At 37.6% G+C, this 26,033-nt stretch overlaps 1 protein-coding gene across 1 annotated transcript in view; it reads right to left on the bottom strand.

The window, feature by feature from the left end:
- KCNU1 (potassium calcium-activated channel subfamily U member 1) overlaps nucleotides 1-26,033 on the bottom strand; it is a 158,461-nt gene that overhangs the window by 85,271 nt on the left and 47,157 nt on the right. The window contains exons 14-18 of the mRNA XM_045997611.1: nucleotides 25,679-25,831; nucleotides 21,409-21,521; nucleotides 21,001-21,069; nucleotides 16,651-16,740; nucleotides 16,426-16,523 (exon numbers count right to left, since the gene is read on the bottom strand). Of these exons, the coding sequence (XP_045853567.1) occupies nucleotides 16,426-16,523; nucleotides 16,651-16,740; nucleotides 21,001-21,069; nucleotides 21,409-21,521; nucleotides 25,679-25,831 (523 nt within the window). The remainder of the gene's footprint in view (nucleotides 1-16,425; nucleotides 16,524-16,650; nucleotides 16,741-21,000; nucleotides 21,070-21,408; nucleotides 21,522-25,678; nucleotides 25,832-26,033) is intronic.

Here is a 26,033-nt window from a genome sequence, read left to right on the forward strand (position 1 = left end):
CTGGGTTTGGAATTCTCCTCCCTGGGAAACAGTGGCGGGGGTACTCCTATCTTAAAGAGGTCAATTAGTCTTGGATGTTAATGAAAAAGTGACCCAGGGATAAACCTTAAAGAGGACTGTGAAATGGGCTAAATTCAAATTTGGACCACGGATCCAAATCACTTCTATCATCACCTCCTGCCCTTGACTCCTTTCATATCCTTTTTCCAATTTCCTTTTCAAAATTCCTCTCTCCTTTAGGTATGACTCCAGGGCAAAAGTTAACATTTTAAGGAGGACTCTAAAACAGTGCTCAGGGGGTGGAGATTAGGGAAATCTGGACACAACTTTCCCCAGGGCCATCCTCTTATTGCTCATCTGTATGCACCCCCCCCCCCCCCCCAGTGCATACAGGTACTCCTATAAGTTCCTCCTTGCCCTGTTTAAGGACGGCTACTCTACAGCCTGAGGCATCTGAGGTTCCAGTAATGAAATAGCAGGCAGTGAACTGTATAGTTAGGGCTGGAGAAGTTCCTGCCCAATAATTTATCTAAGTATAGTAAGTAGAAAAACAGAAAGACTACTCCTCCTGATTTGAAGGCTAGCCCTGCTAGTCTTCCTGCTCTGAACCCCAAAACATCAGGGAATGGGCTAAAATAAGTATAATCCACTAGGACTTCTCTGTCAATTCTTATTTCATCTGCATTTCATTGATGAGAAAAAAAATAATGAGATTCTTTTTGAGCTTATATTCCCACGGGTAATAGGATAATTAACATACATATACTTACTATTTTCCAGGTACTGGTCGTAATGCTTTTTTTATTAATATGCTCAATTTGTATACTCTTTATGTGCTAATATTCTCATTTAATCTTTTGAGGTATGTGATATTATCATCAGCATTTTACAATAATCAGAAGCACAATGAGAATTTGAATAATTTGCTTAAAGGCACACCACTAAGAGGTGACCAATCCAGAATCCATACTCTTCACAACCACACTATGCTGCCTCTTGAAAATGTTTCTATTATAAATTTAAGTGGAGAACCTCTGATGTGGTTTCAGCTTAGAAAAGTGCAAGTAATCAAAGGCAAGAGGGATTATAAATCACTGAACATCAGAATTGAAAAGGGCCATTGAGATGACAAGAACTGCCCAGTCTGGAAGTAATGACAACACTGAGACCCCAAAAAGTAGCAGTTCTTCCCTTAACCACAGTGAATCAGTGGCATAGTTGTCGTTAGCATTCAAGTCTTCTGAACTCTCAATTAGCATAGCAGGAGGAAGAAATTGGTGGGACTGAGCAAACTCAATTAACTCAAGAACAAAATGGTTATTAGAAAAGAGTAGACTGGGGATACTCTGCGTAGGGCTCTAAAACATGAAATACTCAACCTGAAATTTCTACTAATCCAAAGTCAGAAAATTTTTTCTATTTTGCTATCTATTACTAGGTTCTTAAGTCCTTTTTGAAAGCTAATTTGCTGGAAGAACTTCCAGATATTATTATGACTCTTAAATCTCTAAGGTCGAAGAACCCCCTCCTATAGTGAAGTCCTTTGGGGCACATTTTGATGAGAACTCTCTCCAGATTCAAATTCCTACCAAACCTACTTCCCTAGTTGCCAGACCTGTGAGCATTTCATAGTACTCTGCTGCCATCGTCTGGCAAACTGAAGTCAAGAAGAGCTGACACCCCCACTATTTCAGCGTCTGGGTACCAGATTATTTGATAAGAGTTCTCTAAAACACATGGGATGGGCGTGCCAGGAGTGGTGACTGAGGATCAGTGCCAGGCAGGAAGAAGAAAAGATCCTATTATGAGAAGAATGAAAGATTCTGAGAATTGTGATCACTACAGGGAAACTCAAACATTTGATTATAGGTTAAAAATCTTAGTAATTTATTTCCTAGGTATTATTAAACACATGTTGCAGAGGTGGGTAAAATTTGGCATATCTACAAATATGATGGCAGAGCCTTTCTATTTATGGAAAAATCTTTCCCTCTTTAGACTAGAGCAACTTCCTGCTTTAAAATATATATAGTAAGGGCACCTGGGTGGTTCAGTTGATTAAATGTCGGACTCTTGATTTTGTCTCAGGGTCCTGAAATCAAGTTCCACCCAGAATGGAGCCTGCTTAAGATTCTCTCTCTCCCTTTACCTCTGCTCCTCTCCACCCTGCTTGTTCACTCTCTTTCTTGCCCTCAAAAAATAAAATAAAAAATAAAATAAAATGTAAAATCACACTTAAAACCTTGCTAAAGGGGTGATTTTAATTTTTATAAAACACTTTTGTTTTGCAAAATGGCTAACAAAAGTGCACACACATATATGTGTGTATACCGAGCTTGCAAAAATTTGACTTGTATACTATATTTACAGAAATACATCTACTGTGTGAAACTATGTTAAATTTTCATGTATTATAAAGATACATGTAGTGCGATGATACGTTTAATGTATTATTTTTTTCTTCACTCCTTTTTTAATGGATATTTATCCTACTTATTCATTCGCATCCCTTGCCTCAAGAAAGAGTCATATGTTATAGAACACAAAAGGAGTCAATGTTTAGCTTCTGAAACCAAAATAGGGTCTCAAAGCCTATTTAATTCACAATCTTCAGACACCCATTTAATTCACAATCTTTAGACTTAAGCATTCAGTGGCAACCCTATGGACGATAGGGATTTCAGATTACCCTCATCCTAGCTCACACTGAAGGCAGAGTTTCTACAGTGAGAGAATCAAGGAAGACAAGAGGCTACCACACACTGCCCAGTGCCCCACTCAAAAAGCAGATGTGTTGCTTCAAGAGAAGTCTCCAGCTCTGGAGCAGTGGCTCAGACATTCTGACCAGAAGGAGAGGCAGGCCATTAGAACAGCAAATGCTGAAGCTCTTCCCAAGGGAGCTTCCTTTATTTGGACCAGTGCGGATGAGTTCAAGCCCAAAGGTGCTTTTTTTTTTTTTTTTTAAGATTTTATTTATTTCTTTGACAGAGAGAGAGATCACAAGCAGGCAGAGAGAGAGGAGGAAGCAGGCTCCCCGCTGAGCAGCGAGCCCGATGCGGGGCTCGATCCCAGGACCCTGAGATCATGACCTGAGCCGAAGGCAGCGGCTCAATCCACTGAGCCACCCAGGCGCCCCCCAAAGGTGCTTTTAAAAACAATGGTGATTTTGGTGGCAAACAACTAGGTTGAAGTTGGTAGCTCCATGAGAGCAATAAGGTAAACCATAGGCCAGAGTTTACTACAGTGAGACAGGAAAAGAGAGAGCTAATAAGTGCTCTCTTTGGGTAAGAAGGGACCTCAAAGACTGGCCTCAAAAATTAGTCCTGCAATGGGACCCACATTTAATTGAGTAATACCTTAGAACAATATAAGCCTGAGGGTATTGTCAAGAATAATAGAATCAACAGCAACCAGTAGTACACCCCAAGAGCTGGGTGTGATACCAACAGAGAGAGAGAGATGAACAGAGAGATCAGGAAAGGAGACAGTACCAAGAGCCCTTATTAAAACCACCATCATCCCCCCTGTTGACTATGTGCCAAGTCAAGGTTACACTCTGATGAGAAGTATCAGAGTCTTAATGCTGCCAGGGGAATAGACTTCAATGAAATAGTCAATCCCAATCACTAATTCATTAATCAAACAAGCAATGACAACAAGCTCTGGTATCCAGAGTTGCTACATTATATTGTCTAAAAGACTAGTTTTCAACAAGAACAGCAAAATTATGAGAAATGTAAAGAAGCAGGAAAACATGAACCATACACAGGGGTAAAAAAAAAGGCAGACAACAGAAATGGCCTGTGCAAGGGTCCAGATGTCCCAATTAGCAGACAAATTCTTCAGAGCAGCTATTATAAATATGTTCTAATAATTTTAAAAAACACAATTCAAGAAATAAAGAAAGGCATGTTGACAATGTCTTTTCAAAGAGACAATAATAAATAGATGGAAATTATAAAAAAAGAACCCAACGGAAATTCTGTACTTGAAAAGTATACCAATTGAAGAGGGGTTAATGGACTGAAGAGTGTCACCCCAATTCATGTCTACTTGGAACCTCAAAATGTGACTGCTCTGGGCTGAACTAAGTCCTTCCCAAATTCACATGTTGAAGCCCTAACTCCCAGTGAGACTGTATGTGGAGGTAGAAAGTTCATACAAGAAATTTAGGCCTAATTTAGAAAGAAATTTAGGCTAAACTGATAGGATTAGCTTTCTTATAAGAAGAGGAAGAGAGACCAGAGCTTGCTCTCCGCCATTTGAGGACACTGGGGGAAGGTGGCTATCTATAAGCCAGGAACAGACCTCTCTCCAGAAACTGAGTTGGCTGGTACCTTGATCTTGGGACTTCCAGCCTCCAGAGCCATGAGAAAATAAATTCCTCCTGATTAAGCCATCCCAGTCCCTGGTATTGGTATTTTGTTTTTGCTGCCTACTACAATGACCTTAAAGAAATGACATCTCTACAGACATAATTAGTTAGGAATCTCAAGATGAAATCATCCTGAATTTTGGATGAGTTATAAGTCCAAAACTGGTGTCCTTAAAAGAAGAAGAGACACAGAAAAAAGGGCCATGCGAAGACAGAGGCAGGCTGCAGTGATGCCAACATAGGCAATGGCCACCAGCAGCCTCTAGAGCTAGAAAAGACAAGGAAGGGGGCGCCTGGGTGGCTCAGTGGTTTAAGCTGCTGCCTTCGGCTCAGGTCATGATCTCAGGGTCCTGGGATCGAGTCCCACATCGGGCTCTCTGCTCAGCAGGGAGCCTGCTTCCCTCTCACTCTCTCTGTCTGCCTCTCTGCCTACTTGTGATCTCTCTCTGTCAAATGTATAAAATAAATAATAAATAAAATCTTAAAAAAAAAAAAAAAAGACAAGGAAGGATTCTCCCATGAGCCTTCAGAAGGAGTGTGGCCCTGCTGATATCCTGACTTCAGACTTTGGTCTCAGAACTAGAAAAGAATAATTTTCTGTTAGTTGAAGCTACCCAGTTTAATCAAGGGGCTTCTGATTGGCACAGAATACACCATCCCCCAAAGATGTCCATGTCCTAATTCCCAGAACCTGTGAGTATTTCATGTTATATATGGTGAGGGGGATTCAAGGTTGCAAATGGAAAGGCGCTAATCAGCTCACCTTGAAAGATTTTCCCAGATTAACCAGGTGGCTCAATTGAATCACAGGAGTTCTTTCAATGTGGAACACGGAAGGAGAAGATCCAGAGTCAGAGAAGGTAACATGATGATGGAAATAGAGTCTGAACAATAAGATGTGAGAAAGACCTGCAGACATTGCTGGTTTTAAAGACAGACTAGGGCCATAAGCCAAGGAGTATAGGCAGCCTCTACAACCTGAGTAAGCAAGGCCATGGATTCTTGCTTAGAACTTCCATAAAGACCCTTGCCAGTAGACCCATTCAGACTTCCGAATGATAAAATAATGTTAATTTATCACTAAGCCACTAAACATGTGGTAATTTGTTACAATAGTAATTGGAAACTAATGCAGGGCCTAGCAATAGATTTGAGTGCCAGAAGAAAAAAATAATCAGCGAATATAGGACAGACTGAGAGAGACTACAATCCAAAAGAGCAAGAACAGAAGACTGAGACAGACAGACAGAGAGACAGAGAGAAGGAAGAAAAATAAGTAATTCCAGAAATATGTGGATCCCCAGTAAGTGTACCATATATATGTAAAGATAGGACAAATTAGGGGGAAGAGAGATAAAGGAGGGAGAAAACATACTCAAATAAACAATGAATTAAATTCTCACCAAATTTGATGAAAAATATTAAACTACATATATGGGCATGCCTTAGAGGTATTGTGGGTTTGGTTCCAGACCACTTTACTAAAACAAATATCACAGTAAAACAAGTCAATTATTTTTATGGTTTCCTTGTTCATATATGTCTCTGCTATACTATGGTCTAAGTGTACAATAGCATTGTCTAAAAAAAGTACATAATTAAAAAATACTTTATTGCTAAATAATGCTACCCATCATCTGAACTTATAGTGAATCACAATGTTTTTGCTGGTGAAAAGGCTTGACTTGGTGCTGATGGCTGCTGACTGATCAGAGTGGTGGTTGCTGAAGGTGGGGGTGTCTATGGCCATTTCTTAAAATAAAACAATGAAGTTTCCTGCATCAACTGACTCTTCTATTGTGTTTTAGGGAATAAGAAGGCCTAAGGAGAAGAAGTGGACTAGCTGGTCAGTGGAGTAGTCAGAACACATACCATATATCAATTAAGTTATATGTGTTATAGGGGCATGGTCCATGGCACCCAAAACAATTGCCATAGTAAAACCAAAGATCACTGATCACAGATCATTAAAACAAATATAATAATACTAAATAAAACTAGTAATACTAAAGTTTTAAATACTGTACATGGCACCCAAAACAATTGCCATAGTAAAACCAAAGATCACTGATCACAGATCGTTAAAACAAATATAATAATACTAAATAAAACTAGTAATACTAAAGTTTCAAATACCGTAAGATTAACAAAATGTGACACAGAAACATGAAGTGAGGAAATGGTATTGGGAAGATAATGCCAACAGACTTGCTTGATGCAGGGTTGTTATAAAACTTCAATTTATAAAAAATGCAATAACTGTGAAGTGCAATAAAGTGAAGAACAATAAAATGAGGTATGCCTATATTACTTCCCTATGAATGTTGTAACAAATTACCACAAAATGTTTGCTTAAAACAATATTCCTTTATTCTCTTACAGTTCTGGAGTTCAGAAGATGGAAGTAATTTTCCCTGAGCTGAAATCAGGGCATTAAGTTTCTTTCAGGGATTCTAGGAGATAATCCATCTCCTTGAATTTTCCACCTAGGAGAGGCTCCCTGTATTCCTTGCCCTGTGGCTCTTTCCTCCATATTCAAAGACAATGGCATAACCTTTTCTTTCTCTGAATTAGCTGCCATCTGCTTTCACCACAAGCCCTTTTTTCTTGTTCATGTAGTTGAATCTCCTCCTTCCGCTTCCCTTTCATAAGGACCTTTATGATTACATTTAGACTCCACATAGATAATCTAGGATAATCTGCACATCTCGAGATCCTTCATTCAATCACATCTGCAAAGTTCCTTTTGTCATATGAAAATAACATTCACGGGGTTCCAGGGATTAGAGTATGGCTGTCTTTGGGGGCCATTACTTTATTACATTACACAACCAAAGAGATCAGTGAACGCCAAACAGGATAAGTACAAAGATATCCAGACACAGACATATCATAGGAACAATGCTGAAAGTCAAAGACAAGAAGAAAATCTTAAAAGCAGCAAAGACAGGCAAAACTTGATTTCCACATGAAACCCAGTGAGATTAACAGATGCCTTTTCATCAGAAAGAATGGAGGCTAGAAGGCAGTGGGATGATATACTCAAGGTGTTAGAATAAACTGTCAACCAAAAATTCTATACCCAGTAAAACTATCTTTCAAAAATGAAATTGAGCCACACAGACAAAAACAAAGACTTCAGAAAGTTTGTTTCTCCATAAAAACAAAGAATAAACTGACAAAAATGGTCAGAATGAATTTTTTCAGAATTCTGAAAACTAATCGGCAGTGATCCAAGAACAATTATTCCAGAAAAATGAATATATCTTCATTAAAACAGAAATCTTTGTGGTGTTTTAACTTATATTGGTCCCATCTCCAACTCCCTAGCTAATTAGTATCCTTGAAAAATAATGCCCCATATTCCTGGTGTCAGAGGGAGTAGAGCAGAACTACATTTCTTTCAAAGCCTTATTTCCAAAGTAGAGTCATTATTTGACTTGTGTGGTGGTTCCCTGGATGATGCCCTTGAATGGCTTGTCTTTTTTCATTTGAATTTACTTAGTTCTAAAACCCTCTATCCAGTAAGCCCTAGAAAATGTTTTAGTATCACAGCTGTGTGAGAAAATGGATAAAAGGGCAAACAATAGACTAAAAAAAGTTTAAAGGAAAAACTGAAGAATAAGTTGTCCATAGGCACTTTAAAAAATCCTAGAAGAGGGGCGCCTGGGTGACTCAGTCGGTTAAGCTGCTGCCTTTGGCTCAGGTCATGATCCCAGGGTCTTGGGATCGAGTCCTGCATCTGGCTCCTTGCTCAGTGGGGAGTCTGCTTCTCTCTCTGCCTCTGCCCGCCTCTCTGCCTGCTTATGCGTGCACTCTCTCTCTCTTTCTCTTTCTGATAAATAAATAAATAAATAAAAATCTTAAAAAAAAAATCCTAGAACAGTCCTGAAAATATAAACAACATACATGCCCAGGGCTCCAGGAATATACACAGATGTGTGCATGCTGAGAAGGTCTTAACTTCTCACCTCTAACTGACCTTGATATTCTGTTCAAGCAGGAAGTGAAGGCTAAAGCAGAGTTGACAACTGCCTAGCTGAATACTGGAGGCATGTCTCAATAAAAACACTAAATCCTTTGACAAATACTGGGAGATTTATTTGTTGCAGGTATTTAACAAGATCTCTGTCCAGTTAATAGAAGGCCACTAAACAAACACAAGAGAGAATTCAGTGGCTACAAATGACAAAGAAGCAGACATTATATAGTTCATAAAAGTCACTAAAATAATAATAACTACAACAAGCAGTAACAACAATAAAAAACACTAGGGAATAAGGTGGGTGAAATTTGATTTCCATAATTACCACATTTATATTTGGAATGTCTAATTTTCAACAAAAAGTTATGAGACATGGAAAGAAACAGGAAAGTATTATCCATACACAGGATGAAAAACCATCAGTAGATACTGTCCCTGAGAAAGTCAGACATTTCATTTAGTAGTCTAAGACTTTAAATCTATTAAAAGTTATTTTAAGTATGTTCAGAGAACTAAGGGAAATTATAGCTAAAGATGGAAAGAATATGAGAATGATGTCTCACAAAACAGAGAATACTAATAAAGAGTTACAGTTATTAGGGGAACCTGGGTGCCTCGGTTAGCTAAGCATCTGCCTTTGGCTCAGGTCACAATCTTGGGGTCCTGCTTTTCTTGCTCAGCAGGTGTCTGTTTCTCCCTATCCCTCTGCTGCACCTCCCAGCTTGTACTCACTGTCTCTCTTGCTCTCTCTCAAATAAATGAAACCTTTAAAAAATTAAAAAATAAAAAAGAGTTAGAATTATTAAAAAATATGAATCCTGGAGTTGAAAAGCATAAGAACCAAAATAAAAAATTAGTTTAATTTGAGATCAAGTTTGAGCATCCTGAAAAAGAAACAGCCAAGTCAAAGATAGGTCAAGGGAGATTATGCAGTCTGAGTTACAGAAGAAAAAATAAAGAAAAGTGAACTGAATGTGAGAGATCCTCTGGGATGCCATATAAATGTATCAACATCCACTCAATGGTAATCACAGAAGGAGAAGAGAGACAAAGAGTAGAAAGAATATTTGAAGAAATAATGTCCAAAAAACTTCTCAAATTGGATGAAAAGCATTAATCTACACAACCAAGAAGGTTACAAATTCTAAATATCATAAATTCAAAAAGATCAACATCTAGATGCTCCATAAAAAAACTACTGAAAGCCAAAGAAAAAGAATATTCAAAGCAGCAAGAAGTGACTCATCATGTACAAAGGATCCTCAATAGGATTGACAGCTTATTTCTTTTTTTCCTTTTTTAAAAAATAGTTTATTGGGGCACCTGAGTAGCTCAGTGGGTTACAAAGCCTCTGCCTTCGGCTCAGGTCATGATCCCAGAGTCCTGGGATCGAGCCCCGCATCGGGCTCTCTGCTCTGCAGGAAGCCTGATTCCTCCTCTCTCTCTGCCTGCCTCTCTGCCTAGTTGTGATTTCTCTCTGTCAAATAAATAAAATATTTAAAAAAATAGTTTATTTATTTATGTGACAGAGAGAGAGCATGCATGCACGAGCAGGGGGAACAGCAGGCAGAGGAAGAGGGAGAAGCAGGCTCCCCACCAAGAAGGGAGCCCAATGTGGGGATCAATCCCCAGGACCCTGAGATCATGACCTGAGCTGAAGGCAGATGCTTAACCAACTGAGCCACCCAGGTGCTCCAACAGCTGATTTCTTATGATAAACAATGGAGGCCAGGAAGCAGTAGGATGACATATTCAAAGTCCTGAATGAAAAATTGCCAAGAAACAATTCCACATTCGCTAAAACTATCCTTCAAAAATGAAAGCTAAATTAAGACATTTTAGGACTACAAAAACCTAAGAGAGTTCATTGCTTGTGAACATAAAAAAGCCCTACATCAAATACAAATAGGAGTCCTTGAATTTGAAGTAAAAGGACACCAGGCAGTAACTCAAATCCACATGAAGAAATAAAGGGCATTGGTAAAGGCATATTTACATAAATAAATATAAAAGAAAATACAGAGCTTTTTGTTTGTTTGTAAACTCTTTTTATTCTCTCTGATTTAAATATGAATTTATAAAGAAATAATTACAAATTTATGCTGATGGCCACACATATATAAAGATTTAATTTGTGATGATAACCTAAAGAGAGGAAATGGAACTATATAAGAACATAGTTTTTGTATACCATAGAAACAAAAAACAAAATTATTATACATTGTGAGGTTAACAACATATTCCAGGCCAACTATCAAGAAAATAACTAAAAAATATATATGAAAATAAATAGAAGAGATTTAAAATGGTACTCTAGAAAATACCTAACACAAAAGAAGGCAGTAATAAATGATTTAAGAAACAAAAGAGATATGACATGTAAAAAACAGCAAAACAGCAGTTATAAATACTAATTTATCAGTAATTGCATTAATGTGAATGAATTTAACTCTGCAATAAAGAAGCAGAGGGGACACCTGGGTGGCTCAGTCAGTTAAGTAACTGCCTTTGACCCATGTCATGATCCCAGGGTCCTAGGATCGAGCCCCACATCAGGCTGACTGCCCAGCAGGGAGGCTGCTTCTCCCTCTCCCTCTGCCTATTCCTCCCCTTGTTTGTGCTCTCTCTCTGTCAAATAAATAACTAAAATCTTAAATAAAATAAAATAAAGAAGCAGGCATTGGCAGAATGGGGAAAAAGAACATGATCCAACTGTATGCTGCATACAAGATACATACTTTAGATTCAAAGACACTAATAGATTGAAAGAAAAAGGATGAAAAAACATTTCATTCAAATGGTAACTGAAAGAGTGTTAGAGTGGTTACGCTAATTTCACACAAAATAGAATTTAAAACAAATATATTACTAAAGACAAAAACATTTTATAATGGGGGCACCTGGGTGGCTCAGTGGGTTAAAGCTTCTGCTTTCGGCTCAGGTCATGATCCCAGGGTCCCGGGATCGAGCCCCGCATCTGGCTCTCTGCTCAAGTGGGGAGCCTGCTTCCCTTCCTCTCTCTCTGCCTGCCTCTCTGCCTACCTGTGATCTCTGTCTGTCAAATAAATAAATAAAATCTTAAAAACAAAAACAAAAACATTTTATAATGATAAAATGGTTAATCTACTGCTAAGATGTAACAGACTCATAGGCACATAACAATAGAAATCCAAAATACATGATTCATAAAACTAACATATTTAAACGGGGAAATAGATAATTCAACAATAATAACTGGAACTTTAATACCCCACTTTCAATAGCAGACAGAACTATCCATTGTTCTATCAGCAAGGATCAGCAAGGAAATAGAAGACTTGAAAAAAAGAAAACCTACAAACCAACTAGACCTAACAAACATCTATATAACATTCCACTCAATGACAAAAGAATACATACTCTTCTCAGTTTTACATTGAATATTTTCCAGGATAGATCATGTAATAGCCCATAAAATAAGTATGAATATATGTAAAGGAATTTAAATCATACAAAGATTTAAATCATACAAATCATACAATCATACAAAAATTAAATCATATTTAAATACAAAATCATTCTGTTTTTCAATAAAAATGAAATGAAATGAGAAGTCAGTAACAAAGGAATTGGGGAAATCCATAAATATGTGGAAACAAAACAATATATGCCTAAATAACCAATGGGTTTTGCCCCTACAAATCACAAGTGAAATTATAAAAGACTTTTAGATAAAAATGAAAATAAAAACACAACTCATCAAAATATGACATGCCCCTAAAGAGTGCTTAGAGGAAATTTTACTGATATTAATTCTTCTATGTAAAAAGAAAAAAAAGATCTAAAATCACATAACCTAATCTAATCTTTCATGTTAAGACACCGAGAAGAGAAAATTAACTCATATCAAGCTGAAAGAAGGAAATAATAAAAATTAGAGTATACACAACTTAATTAAAAGATTGAACAATAATAGATTAAAAAATTAAAATTGATTCTTTGGAAAACCCAACAAAATTGACAAGCATTTTTAGCAAGACTGGCCACAAAAATGAGGAAATACTCACATTACTAAAATCATAAATGAATGAGCAGAAATTAGGTAAGAAAATGAAATAAATGGCCACAAAAAAGGGTATTAGAGCTAATAAAACAGGTTCAGTAAGGTTGCAGAATATAAGATCAATGCACAAAAATCAATTGTATTTCTAGACCCTAACAATGAATCATCTGCAAATGGCTTCATTTTGGGTCATGATCTCAGGGTTGTGAGTTCGAGCCTCATATAGGGCTCTGTGTCAGTGCAGAGTCTGCTTGAGATTCTCTCACTCTCCCTCTGCACCTCCCCCCTGCTCATACTCTTGCTCTCTTTCTCTCTAAAATAAATAAATAAAATCTTAAAAAAAAAAAAAGAAAATAATTGCATTTACAATAGCACTAGAAAGAATAAAATACTTAGGAATCAACTGAACATGAATAGTATAAAACCAGTTATCTGAAAATTATAAATCACCATTGAAGGAAATTATAGATATAAATAGATATAAAGACTTCACATGTTCATGCGTCAGAAGACTTACTGTCTTAATAACAATATTTCCAAAATTGACCTACAGACTCAACACAATGCCAATCAAAATCCCAGGTGGCTTCTTTGCAGAAATTGACATGTTTTCCCCAAAATTCGTAAGGAAATGCAGGAACCCAGAATAATCAAAACAATCTTGAAAAAGAATAACAAACTTGGAGGACTCATATTTCCAGATTTCAGAATTTAATACAGAACTATGGTAGGGAAGTCAGTGTGGTACTGACACAAAGCTAGACATACAGATCAAAGAAATAAAACTGAGACTCAGAAATAAACCCACAACTTTGCAGTCCGTTGTTTTTTGACAAGGGTATCAAAAAGAGTTCAAGAAAAAGTGATGCATGGACAACTGAATATCCACATGGAAAAGAATGAAATTGGATCCTTTCCTCAAACCAAACATAAAAATCAAATCAAAAGGAATCACTGACCCCCTTGTAAGAGCTAAAAACATAAAAATTCTTAGAAGAATATATTGGAGTAAATCTTTATGACCTCAGGTTAGCTATTCCATAAAAATAGAAGCAACAAATAATGAAATACATCACTGGACTTCATCAAAATTTAAATTTTGATGAGGAAATAAACTTTGATGAAGAAAAATTATACGAAGAAAAAAGGACAAACCACAAAATGGGAGAAGATATTGGTAGACCATACATCTGATAAGGGACATATATTTAGAATATATGAAGATCATATACAACCCAATAATAGACAACAACCCGATTTAAAAAATGGGTAAAGATCCAAATATACATTCCAACCACATACAAATGGCCCATAATATCCTCACAAAATATGCTCAACTTCATTAGCCATTAGGGTAATTCAAGTTAAAACCACAATAAGACACCAATTTACACTCATTAGGATGGCTATTATTAAAAAAAAAAAGGAAATTATTTTTTTTTAAAGATTTTATTTATTTATTTGACAGACAGAGATCACAAGTAGGCAGAGAGGCAGGCAGAGAGAGAGAGGAGGAAGCAGGCTGTCCGCAGAGCAGAGAGCCCGATGCGGGGCTCGATCCCAGAACCCTGGGATCATGACCTGAGCCGAAGGCAGAGGCTTTAACCCACTGAGCCACCCAGGTGCCCCAGGAAATTATTTTTTTAAAAAGGATGTGGAGAAATTGGAACTCCTACGTATTGCTGGTAGAAATGTGAAACGAGGTAGCTGCTGTGGAAAACAGTATAGCAGTTCCTCAAAGAATTAAACATAGAATTAATATCTGATTTAGCAATTCTACTGCTGGATATATACATGAAAAATCCCAAGCAGGAACTCAAACAGATATCTGAGCACCAATATTCATAGCAACATTATCCACAATATCCAAAAGGTGCAAACAACTTAAATGTCCATCAACAGATGAATGAATAAACAAGATGAAATATATCCATACAACATAATATCATTTAGCCATAAAAAGAAATGAGGTATTGATACATGCTACAACATGGCTAAGTGAAGGGTGCCAGACAAAAGAGACCTCATGCTGTCTGATTCCCATTTCATGAAATGACGAAAACAGATAAATATATAGACACAAAAATAGACTAGTGGTTGCCAGGGGTGTGGGCAGAAAAAAATGGGGAGTAACCACTACTGGGTATGGAGTTCCTCTCTGAGTTATGGAAAATATTCTAAAATTGGAGTGCTGGTTTCACAAATCTGTCTGCACACTAAAACCCACTAAATTGTATGCTTTAAAAGTATTTATTTCATGGTATTTAAATTATATTTTAATAAAGCTATTGTGATATAAAAATGTTAGAGCTGGGATCCCTCAGAAAGGACCCAGCCCCCTCCCATACCCAACACACACAACTTGTGTTTCAGGTTGCTGAGGACAAGTTGTGTTTCAGGTTGCTGGACAAAGAAAATGTGATAGCCTCAGAGGTGTGTAAGGGGGAAAAATGAGGGACATGTTTCCTCTGTCATATGGATTTTCATTGGTGGAGGGGGCTCAGAAGAGTATTAGGTATCAATGCAAGATGATTACAGAGGAGGAGACAAGGCAGCAAGTGGGCTTAAGCAGAGAAGGCCGGAGAGGGCTCCCACCTTCTGGTATGCATCTATATTCACCAGGAGACTAGAAAGTCTCAAACAGCTGATGGGCCAAAATAACATACAGAATGAATAGATCAGGTTTACAGGAAAAGGGTCTTTGCAGACCTCAAGACCAGAGGCTATGGCAGGGATGATGGATTACAGTAATAAATGACAGAAGGTGACCCAAAGCCAGGGAGAACTAATACTGGTTACTGATGGAGAGGTCACAGAGGCTGACAGTTACCAAGGGAATGAGGTACCTCAGGAACCAGGAAGGACTTGTATGAAAGGGTATCTTGCTGTCCACTATAAGAACAACCATGGGGGTGCCTGGGTGGTTTAGTCAATTAAGTGTCCAACTCTTGATTTAGGCTCAGGCCATGATCTCACGGTCAGGACATTAAACTCTGAGTGGGGCTCTGCACTGGGTGTGGAGCCTGCTTAAGATTCTCTCCCTCTGCCCCTCTACCTAACCCCCAACAACCATGATGTTGAGCAAATTTACTCCTGCATTTAAATAGAATGCTGGGGAGAAGGAAAGGATGAAAACCTTAAAGATAAGAATAGTCCTGATAGGAAATTCAAATTTTCAAATAAGTTTAAATGCTGAAACACTGGGATTTTACCCACGGAATCTTAAAGTACTTAGAAGCGACTAAGTTTTAAACTACAAGGGAAGAAGTTATCATGAATGTATAAGACAATCTCTCTTTTGCTGCTATAGGGTAAAGTTGTTGGTAAGCTATTGAGTTCAATTAGAGCTGAGAGAAAAAATTACATTTCCTCATCACTGTGTCAGAATGAGTAAACTTTAAATCCCCTACAGTCCATTCAGGAGACAGGGTACTCAAGGAATGGCACTGTTCCCAATGCTAGGAAAAATGATCATTATGTGACAAAATAGACGTGTTAGCTAACACTACAGTGGCAATCACACTGCAGTATAAATATATCAAATCAATACATAGCACACCTTAAATTTACACAATGTTGTCAAATAAACATAGCTTGATAAAATAATTTTTTAAAAGAGTGGTCATGAGGTAGCCTTGTAGTCAACCAAGCAGTCAGATATAGGCTGAACTTTCAGACTAAAGAGGAAAAACCATTGTGATGGAGTGAAAAGCAACAGGCTGAAAGTCAGCAGGCCTGGCATTGAGTTGGGGGTGCCTCCAATTGGCTCTTGACTTTGAACATTACTGAATCTCTTCTGGTACTCATTTGCTTGGCCTGTGAAGACATCTAACTAGATACATAGCAAGATTTCTTCCAGCTCTAAAAAACTGATTCTCAGGTCTTGTATGCCCAGTTTGGGGAAATATCTGCCACTTCTGGGCCAAGTTCAAATAGGTATAATCTTAAGAGACGGAACTCCTCTTTCTTTGGTCATGCCCCTGGAAGTTGGGCTGAGGGCAACCAGATATGAAGTGTAATTACCTGGGATGTGTCGATGGACCTTGGCTTTGCAGCTACATTTTCCAATTAGCTCAGGAGTAAAGATATCATTGTGACAGCTGGCACAGTAAAAGAAGGCTCTAGACAATGAAAGCAAATCAAGAATGACTTATGTGAGGCTTAACACTAAGCATGGTGCTGAATCAGTTTGCCACTGAGTTGCATTTGCTTTAGGACTTTCTCCCTATAAAGTAATAAAAAAATTACCTTAAGACTTCCTTTGAAGATTCAGCAATAAAGAACCCTAGTGTGTTCTTACGCAGCTTAACCTGTACAGGTGGATTTAACAGCAGACTACTGGAAACAGAAAATAAAAATACAGTAATTTTCCCCTTTAATTTCTATGGAAATATTTGGTGTTTCATTCTGTCATTACCAATGGATTTTCTGAACTGTAGAGTTAATAAGACTCCATCCCCTTCTACTGCCAAATAGGGTAGAAAAACTGCATTTCATTATATATCTTTGATTGCTGCTAAATATCCAGAAGGGACTCAGGTCAAAAAATGATTACTGAGTTGCACACAGCTGAGCTAAGGGTGAACTCCTCCCTGGACTGCATCCTAAACCTAAAATGGATAAACCAACTCAGATGCATGAAGCCTTGCTAATTTAGCCTACCCAATGCCACAGCCATAGTTTCAAGTCTTATAGTCATAGTAGTGGTGTTTACCTTTATCTATATCTTTATCTATATCTATATCTATCTTTATCTATAGCCTACTTGTCCTATACAATTAAATTATGCCTAGTTAACCAGCTGGATTCAAAATATCATTTTATTTGCTTATGCAATTTTTGAACTTGCATATTTCTTTAGACTTCATTTTTTTTTTTTCTACTTGATTGCCAGAGTTTTGAGAGCAGGAACCACATGAATTGTTTCTATTGCAACATGAAAACTTTGATTTTCTCTTTCCTTATGGTTTGTGTGTTTGAAAATGACATCTTACAAATTTCACCCATTAGACTCCTTGATGCAGTACTACATCACGACTATTTGAATTGCCCACATTTCTCCCTATGTTTGTCAGGCTATCCCATTTTTATTTCCTTTAATTCAGACCTTCAACAGAATGAGGTCTTATAACCTTGAAAGTACCATCACTTCATTTGCACATGGCAAAAGTACTCCTTTACTCCCTTAAAACACTCCTTTTATATTAACACTGGAAAGAAGTCAAATATTAATTTTGGCAAAGCTTATTCTGTTGTTAGGGTACTCCAAAGTAACTTCTGAGTGTAAGAGCTTTACAAAAATAAAAGGGGTTGTGCCACAAAAGCTCTTCCACACTATGCCAAGAATCAAAAGATGCTGGGTAGCTGTGTTGATGCTATATTGAGGTAGTTTATTATCTGAGACACTGGATGGCATTTTCCAAATGTTTAGTGACTGATATTAATGAGTAGAATAAACGCTTTTAACTTTGAAAGGAAAAGAACATGGATTTGTGCCACCATCATTGGCTGATGTTCACTAGCTAGCAAGCATAAACTGAGTTGTATCTTCATAGCTCTTTTTAAGTAGTGCCCTCTGAACTCATATTAAATATTTAGTAATGCGGGTGCCTCGGTGGCTCAGTGGGTTAAGCCTCTGCCTTCAGCTCACGTCATGATCCCAGGGTCCTGGGATCGAGTCCTGCATTCAGCTCTCTGCTTCGTGGGGGGCCTGCTTCCTCCTCTCTCTCTGTCTCTCTCTCTCTGCCTGCCACTCTGTCTACTTGTGATCTCTCTCTCTCTGTGTCAAATAAAAAATAAAATCTTTAAAAAAAATAAATATTTAGTAATGAAGATACTGTCACAATAATAGCTACAGTTGCATTTGAAAGGAGAGGTGAACTCCCTTTGCACATTTTTCCAAACTGGCTTGAAATCCCCTTCATGAATCATGGTCACTTGCTCTCTAGAGAATGTTTGCTACTGGAACAAACCTAGAACATTATCTGACTGGGGTCAGATCTAGCTTTATCGCTTAGCAGATGATAAATTATTCCCTAAGACAAATCCATATGATTATCAAGGGATTTTTGAACTTTTTACTTTTTTAAGATTTATTTACTTATTTATTTGAGAGAGAGAGAGAGAGAGAGAGAGAGCACACAGGCACACAAGCAGGGGAGGGGCAGAGGGAGAGGGAGAGAGAGAATCGTAAGCAGGCTCCACTCCTAGCTTGGAGCCTGATCCATGAGATCATGACCTGAGCTGACATCAAGAGTCGGATGCTTAACTAAGGCACCCAGGTGACCTGGGTTTTCCCAAGTTTTAAAGTCTATTCAAGTGTATCAATTAGAAGAGAAAATAAAAGGTGAGAAAAGATGGGTTTTCCCTCCAGTTTTTCTGTATACTAGTCTAAACTTCAGCCATTGAGATGCGCTATTTTCCTCCCACTTATGGCTGCAGTGGATTTAGTACAGCATAGTGATGAGAATCACCACCTCCCGTGCTGAGTTCAGATGCTGGCTCTGCCACTTGGGACTGATGTGAGTTTGGGAAAAGTATTTAACTTTTCTGGGCCTCATCTTCCTTCTCTATAAAATGGGACTAAGAAGTATACCCACTGTTGTAGAGATTCAAGAGTTTATGTAAGCAATGGTCTAATAAAGTTTATGTAGCACTGCTGGTCATGAACTGGCAATCATGTAAAAGACTGCTATTAACCAAATCAGGATTTAATCTCTTTGATTCACCTGACTCCTTGGTGAGAAACCAAAATTAAATGTAAGTTAGAGCAGGTTCCTCTTTCATTAGGGGTACATATGTGCTAGGTAATAAACAACACCAAGGCATCTTGAATATATGTGGAAATTAGCTGCCTAATAAATGTTTGTGTTTCTGTTCTTGATGTCCCATAGTTATCCTAATAAAGTTTAAAGAAATCTAGGATGCTAAAGTTGGAAGGGACCTCAAGAACATTTGGTCCAGTAGTTTACAAATACCAGCAAAAAAAACTGACTATATCATGGGGTCTTCAAAAATTCTCTGGTCCCACCCTTAGAGATTTTGATTTTTGTAAAGATCAGAGTGGGCTTTTGGAATCTATATGCCTTTAAAGCTTTGCAAATAGTTCCAATGCACAGCCCATGTTGCTGAAGGCCAAGTTCTAGACGAGTCTAAAACTCAAACTGCCTGGTTTATGGTTCTAAGACTCCATCCTTTTTGCTGTAACCTATTTCTGGCAGAAAGGTCATTTGTGCACAGAGTTAGATTCTGAGATTTTCTTGAGCACGGCAGGATTGTTAAATAGAATTAAGCCAGGTAGATGATACTATTTGTTATTCTCTCCTTAGTGAATTCCTTTGTATAGTACCCTGCTGACTTCTTTTGCCCCAATGCATTTTGCAATATCTCTACTTAGATTTTTCTTCTCTCCAACATTTCATATAAAATTATTCTTTTGTAGTCTGTCTGATATCATTCAAACTTGTTGAATTTTGACTATTTCCCTATAATTCTAAGGCTCCTGATAATGTCAGTTTTAGAGCTAGAAAGGGTCTCAGGTATTAACATGACCTCCTCAATTCACAGAGAGTGGATGTTTCTCCAACACCACAGAGCTAGCAAGTCATAATCAGGATCAGAATTTGGTCTGTTGATTCCAATTTAATTCAACTTAGTTTTCCACTAAAAAAATACAAGAGCCAATACAATAGTCTTTCTTGTTCCCCATCCTATTCAAAACCTCAGTTTTTCTCATTTTTCAGCATTTTTTATTCTCTCTATATATATCATAGTAGTTGATTTGCTGTTTTACTAGATTTTCTTTTTTATTACATGATAAATTATTTTACTTCTCATATTATTCATTATGGGTTCTCAAGAAATTCCAATGGTCTAATAATGTTGGTTCTCTCTCTTTTTTTTTAATTTTACTTATTTATTTGACAGACAGAGATCTCAAGTAGGCAGATAGGCAGGCAGAGAGAGAGGAAGGGAAGCAGGCTCCCCGCTGAGCAGAGAGCCCGATGCGGGGCTCGATCCCAGGACCCTGGGATCATGACCTGAACCGAAGGCAGAGGATTTAACCCACTGAGCCACCCAGGGGCCCCGGTTCTCTCTTTTATCTATTCTACCAAAAGCAGACTTTGTCCGGTAGGTCGAATTTCCATTTTGCCAGCTTAGTAGCTGGCAAACTACTTTTGTAGCTTAGTTTTTTTGTAGCTTAGTTTCTAAAGCTACAGTTTATGGGAGCATTTATTGTCATAATTCTATCTCTTTCATGGTCAAGACTTATAAGATCTAGTAATAAATTAAAAAGAACAGATCTGAGAAGGAGAACATTTCTTCTCTCCCCTGCTCATGACAGAGAATTTGGGGAGGGTCATGGGAACAAAGGCAAAGCACCTGTCCACCCACAAGGGTAACCATTCTAACTCCAATCATTAGATTCTAACCCCAATCATTAAAGACAGTAGAAAGTGCACCACAGCAAACTGGGTGCCCAACAGGCTGGCTCTCAACAAATGGCAAAATCTTAGTTATGTCTGTATTTTTGGAGAGGTCTTAATCATAAAAATTCTCCTTTTACAAAACTGAAGAGATTCAAAGTCTCATTGGTACCAGTAACCATGAAACATGGATTTGTGTTCGATGGCTATCAGCATGAGTCCCAGCTTCACAAAGCAGAGCCTAGGAAGGAAGACAAGTAATTGTGAGGAAAGAGGATAGCAGGGTGCTAATTCACAAGAATATGACCAACACTCTGTGCTCTGTGCTGGGAAAACACGAGTACCTCAGCAGAGGAAGAGACTCCTGAATGTAAGTGACTCTATTCTTAAGTATATCATAGCCAACATGGCAACTATGTCCCACACAGAATGCAAGTTTCTCAATTGCACAGATGAAGACTTGTTCATTCTTACACCTTCAGTATTTATCATGGAGCCTGGCCTATAGTGGTCCCCCAGTGAACATTATTGAAAGAATGTCTTTGCATGAAGAACGAGGAAAGCATTTCTTTTAACTTACCGGGAAACGTCAGGAAAACTCATTCCAGCAAAGTCATCAGAGAGACGTTGAGTCAGGATTTTGTTCTTCAGGCCATTAAAGAAATATTTTTGCCAGGGCTGTTTAGGAAAAACCTGGAATACACAATCATGCCACATGTAGCACTCGGACATGGAATATGGAATGTTATAATTCAAGTTGTATGTCCTAAGCAGCAAACCAGCACCCATTGCACTTAAGTTATAGAAAGGAGATTTGTCCTAGTGGTTAACTGAAGAGATGGCAAAGGAAGAAGAAAACTCTACCATATACCTCAACTATTTACGCTAGAGCGTTCAGAAGAAAATGAAAGCATCATGACTTGGTTTCTTCCCAGATGGCATTCATGACACCTTGTGGAAACTGGAATTCTCACAATAATTTCAGCAAGGCAGACTGGTTTTTGAGTCAGTAACAATAAGAGGATAAGGGTAATATGGAATCTAAGTTGTCTCTCCATAGATATAGCTGCTCAAGATTTTTTTTAAGATATTAAGTTTTCCATTGACTAGCCATACACCACAAAGAAAAAACATTCAAGGCTTCTGCCCAGTATCAGAACTTTTCATAGCTTCAAATGAACTTAAGGAGCCATCCTGATCAATGGACATGAGATAAAAATCAGGGACAGCAGCAGGTTTCCAGAGAAAAGGAAGAAGGGGAGAGAGAAGGATATCTCTCACAAAGGCTAAATACAGCCTGTGCGGGCAGTGTGTTGGGCTGTTGGGTCACTCATCTCTGATATTTGTATAAGAACTCAGAATTTTGTTATGCTCTCCATACACTCTCATCATCCTCCCCATCTGTTGCCATGAGAACCCGAACCACACTGCTCCGACATGGCAGGACAGGCTCCTCTTAAAGCCCAGAAACCTAGATGAATGTCTGGAATTCCTATAAGTTCTAAAACACTGTGGCTGTGGAGGGTTAAGGCTAGTTCAGAAATATTCAGATGACCAGCCTGTGGTTTAGAAAACACAACACACACACACACACACACACACACACACACACACACACACACAATATTCTGCCTTACAAAAAAGGACTACTCATATCAAGCAATCCAGGCACTCGCTCTGCAATCCCCATTCCAAGATTCAGCCAAATCTCCTGCCTTCTCCCACTCTCTTAAATTTTTCATTGAAGAGTACTCACTTCACTATTATTTAATACTATTTAATACTTTTAAATTAAATTAAATTAAATTAATTAAATTAAATACTATTAAATACTTAATATTTAATTTAAATACTACTTAAATCTCCATAACTAAAAAAAAAAAAAAAGGGGCTTACTGTTTCTAATGTAAATGTTTCAGTTTTTGACAGAGGGTAAAAGAATGATACAGATGGAGAAGGCTTCCTGTGATCATTTTTTTTTAAGATCAGAAAGGGAAAAAGGAGGATAAGATAGAGTTTCGATTTACATAGTAGAATCAGGGTGCTCAAGTATGTCAACTGGAGTAGATTTAGTCCAAGTTTAAGCCTAACGCAATGCTGTCTCTGCCTTGAAGAAACTGGAAGTGCTCTTTGGACTATAATTTCTCACCATGTAATTAATATAGTTAAAATACATATCATTGATCCAAGGTCTTGGAATCTGAGTACTTGAAAATTTTACAGATACTAATGTCATACTCAGAAAAATCAGGTTATGAGATGAGTAACTCTCATTTTATTGATCCAGAAGCGGACAGAGAAAGTGTCTAATCCAAGAAAAATCGATCATAAGACACTGGAGTCCTAGTTGTTAAATCTAAGTTAATAGTTTATTATAGAATCTAAAACACCAGAGCTATGAGTATAGCATTAAAAAAATCTCACCTTGACCCTGCCTGGTTTAGGATATCTGAAAGTAGGTTTTAGACTTCACTCCCCCACCCCCCCGCAAAATATCATAACCACACATTTCTCTCAATTCCTAAGAATATTAACAGAAGATCATCTTCAGTGAGATGGTTACAACTTTAGATCACACAGAAAGAACAATATAATATAGGGTTGGTTTTTAATATCCTCCTCCTCTACTTCCATGAAAGACATGAAGTCTTCATAAAGAGCTCTCATTCCATTTCCTTTCTCCAGCCATGGAGATGTTATCTTGTTACTATGTAGACTGTGTATACTATGATACTACTGTCATTCACTTTTGTTAATGTTTTCCAGTCTTTAAAGAGTCCATAGACCAGGAGCCTACACACTCCTGGGAGCTTTTTTCAGAAATGAAGCCCTACTCAGACTTTTGGAATTAGAATCTGCATTTTAACAAGACCTCCAGGGGATTTGCCCACACAATTCATGTTTTGGAAGCACCCTCTCAAACATCCCTGTCCTTGAGATTTGGTGAAAAGGGATGATTTCAAACCCTCAGAGTGGCAGCAGTTTACAAATTCCAATATCTGGGTTGGAGACTCCATGGAGAGACCAAGCAAGTCACTGTACATGAATACATGTATCTTGCAGAACAGTTATCTTGCACTTTCTGAGTACACAGCACAGGCAGAGACAATTTCCTCACAAGCACTTTTCAAGGACATACACAGGAAGCAGGAAGAGGAGGGTAAGGAAGGTTCATTACAGTGTCATCAAGGCTCATTCCAACTGTCTGATGTCATCTCTATCTGTATATGATATTTCCTCCAATTCACAGAAGGAATCATAAAAGAATTACATGTTTTCCAGCTAGCATTTTGCTGACCAGAGCATCTTTCATGGTTTTTTATTTTGTTTTGTTTGTTCGTTTGGGATATTTTTGTTTGTTTCGTTTTGTTTTAGATAGTACCAGGGACAAAACCAAAAAAGATGTAAAAATTTTTTTAATTTATTAATGAAGGAAATAAAGTGTAAAGAAAGGCCAAGAGGGAAATTGAGTATAAGAAAAGGCATATGTAGACTCCTAATAAATGGAGAGGCTCTCTGGAGAGCCTCGGGACAATGGGAAATTGGGTCCAGCTGAGGTTGGAACTTTTCTTGGAACATTTCATGCAGGTGGCATTCCAAAGGCTGTACTTTGTGCTTATAGCAGTCATCCCAATATCCCCTTGACCACTTACTTAGTCTCAAAGGCATCAAAGGACATGATATGTGGGGGATTGTGAGTAGATACTCAACAATCACAGATATCAAGCATAGTGGTAAGATATTAGGTCAGACAGTTCTACCTCTTTTACTCCTTAACTATACAATCAAGTTAGTTAGCTTCACTGACCCACTACTGGGATTCTACCTTGAAATATTATCAATGGGAAGCAGAAGGTATTTAAAATGAGTGACATACTAGGTACTCAATATGTGGTGACTATTGTTATTATTGCATAGAATGTTCCCAAAATAACCTGAAAATTAGATTTTGTTATTTGTTCCGTGAATATATTTATTATTATCATGGATTTAATTTATATTTAAATATATGATTTTACCACTAATAATATAACCTTTATTTTTTATTTTTTTACAATCCTCTATGGATTTTTAATTTTTTTCTTAATATTTTCTAATTCAAATTTTAAAAAGTAATATGAACAATTCAGTTGCATCAGTACATTTAGAATGTTGTACAGTCACTTCCCCTATCTAGTTTGAAAATACTTCTGTCAAACCAAAGTAAAACCCCTATCCATTAACAACTTGTTCTTAATTCTTACCACTCTCTCCAATGTCTGCCCTTGGCAACATGGATCCAACCATGAGTATTCTGTCTTCTATTTATTTTGGTTATTTGATATAAACAGAATTAATGAAATATGTGAGATTTTATATCAGGCTTTACAGCATATATTCATGTTGCAGCATGTTCCAGTAGTTCATTTCTCTTTATGGCTGAATAATATCCCCTTATTCCTATGTTACATTTTGTTTGTCCATTCAACAACTGATAGAGATCTGGGCTATTTCTGCCTTTTGAATATTGTGAATCATCCTCTTATATAACCTTTATTTTTATTTATATTTCTGTCTTCAATAACTCCAAGTACTTGTACCTTTATGTTCATAACATCTGGACTGCAGGTAGAAAGCAAAGCTATGATTTCTATTTTGCAGATAAATATTCTTAGACAAGAGTAAGATCAATAATCTCTTCAAGGTCACCACCGTACCTGGGACTTCACTCTAGACCTCTCAATCCTTCATAGTTCAAGTGGAAATCAAATCTCATTTCTTAGGGCCTTCTTGCTTTCCTCAATTTTCTATTTCTGATCCTAACTTGTGAGGATATGGGGAAAAAAGCCAACAACAATTTACAAGGTTACCTTTTTGTTTTGTTCAACAAATAGAGATGTTAGAAAGGTGCACATGCCTGGCACCAGACAGCCTTGGGCGATGAAGCCAAGCTTCAGCTCAGCAAAGCAGATGATGTTGTCTCCGATACTCCAGCTCCAGCTGGGGATCTTTGGCAGAAAAACCTGTTTCATGGTAGAAAGTAGGTCAGACGTTAAGAAGAAATACAATTCAAGAAAGTTTTTTTCTGAATGGACATCTTTCTTGCATTTGTTTGAAAGCATTTACTTGACAGCATTTATTGTGTCCATGTCAGTGGAAGTGATAAGAACAAATTCATCTTTTAAAAACTGTGAGTCACTTTTTAAAGCAAAAATAGTGAGAGTA

The sequence above is a fragment of the Meles meles genome, chromosome 2, assembly GCF_922984935.1.
Source record: "Meles meles chromosome 2, mMelMel3.1 paternal haplotype, whole genome shotgun sequence".
In the NCBI taxonomy this organism is placed as follows: domain Eukaryota; kingdom Metazoa; phylum Chordata; class Mammalia; order Carnivora; family Mustelidae; genus Meles; species Meles meles.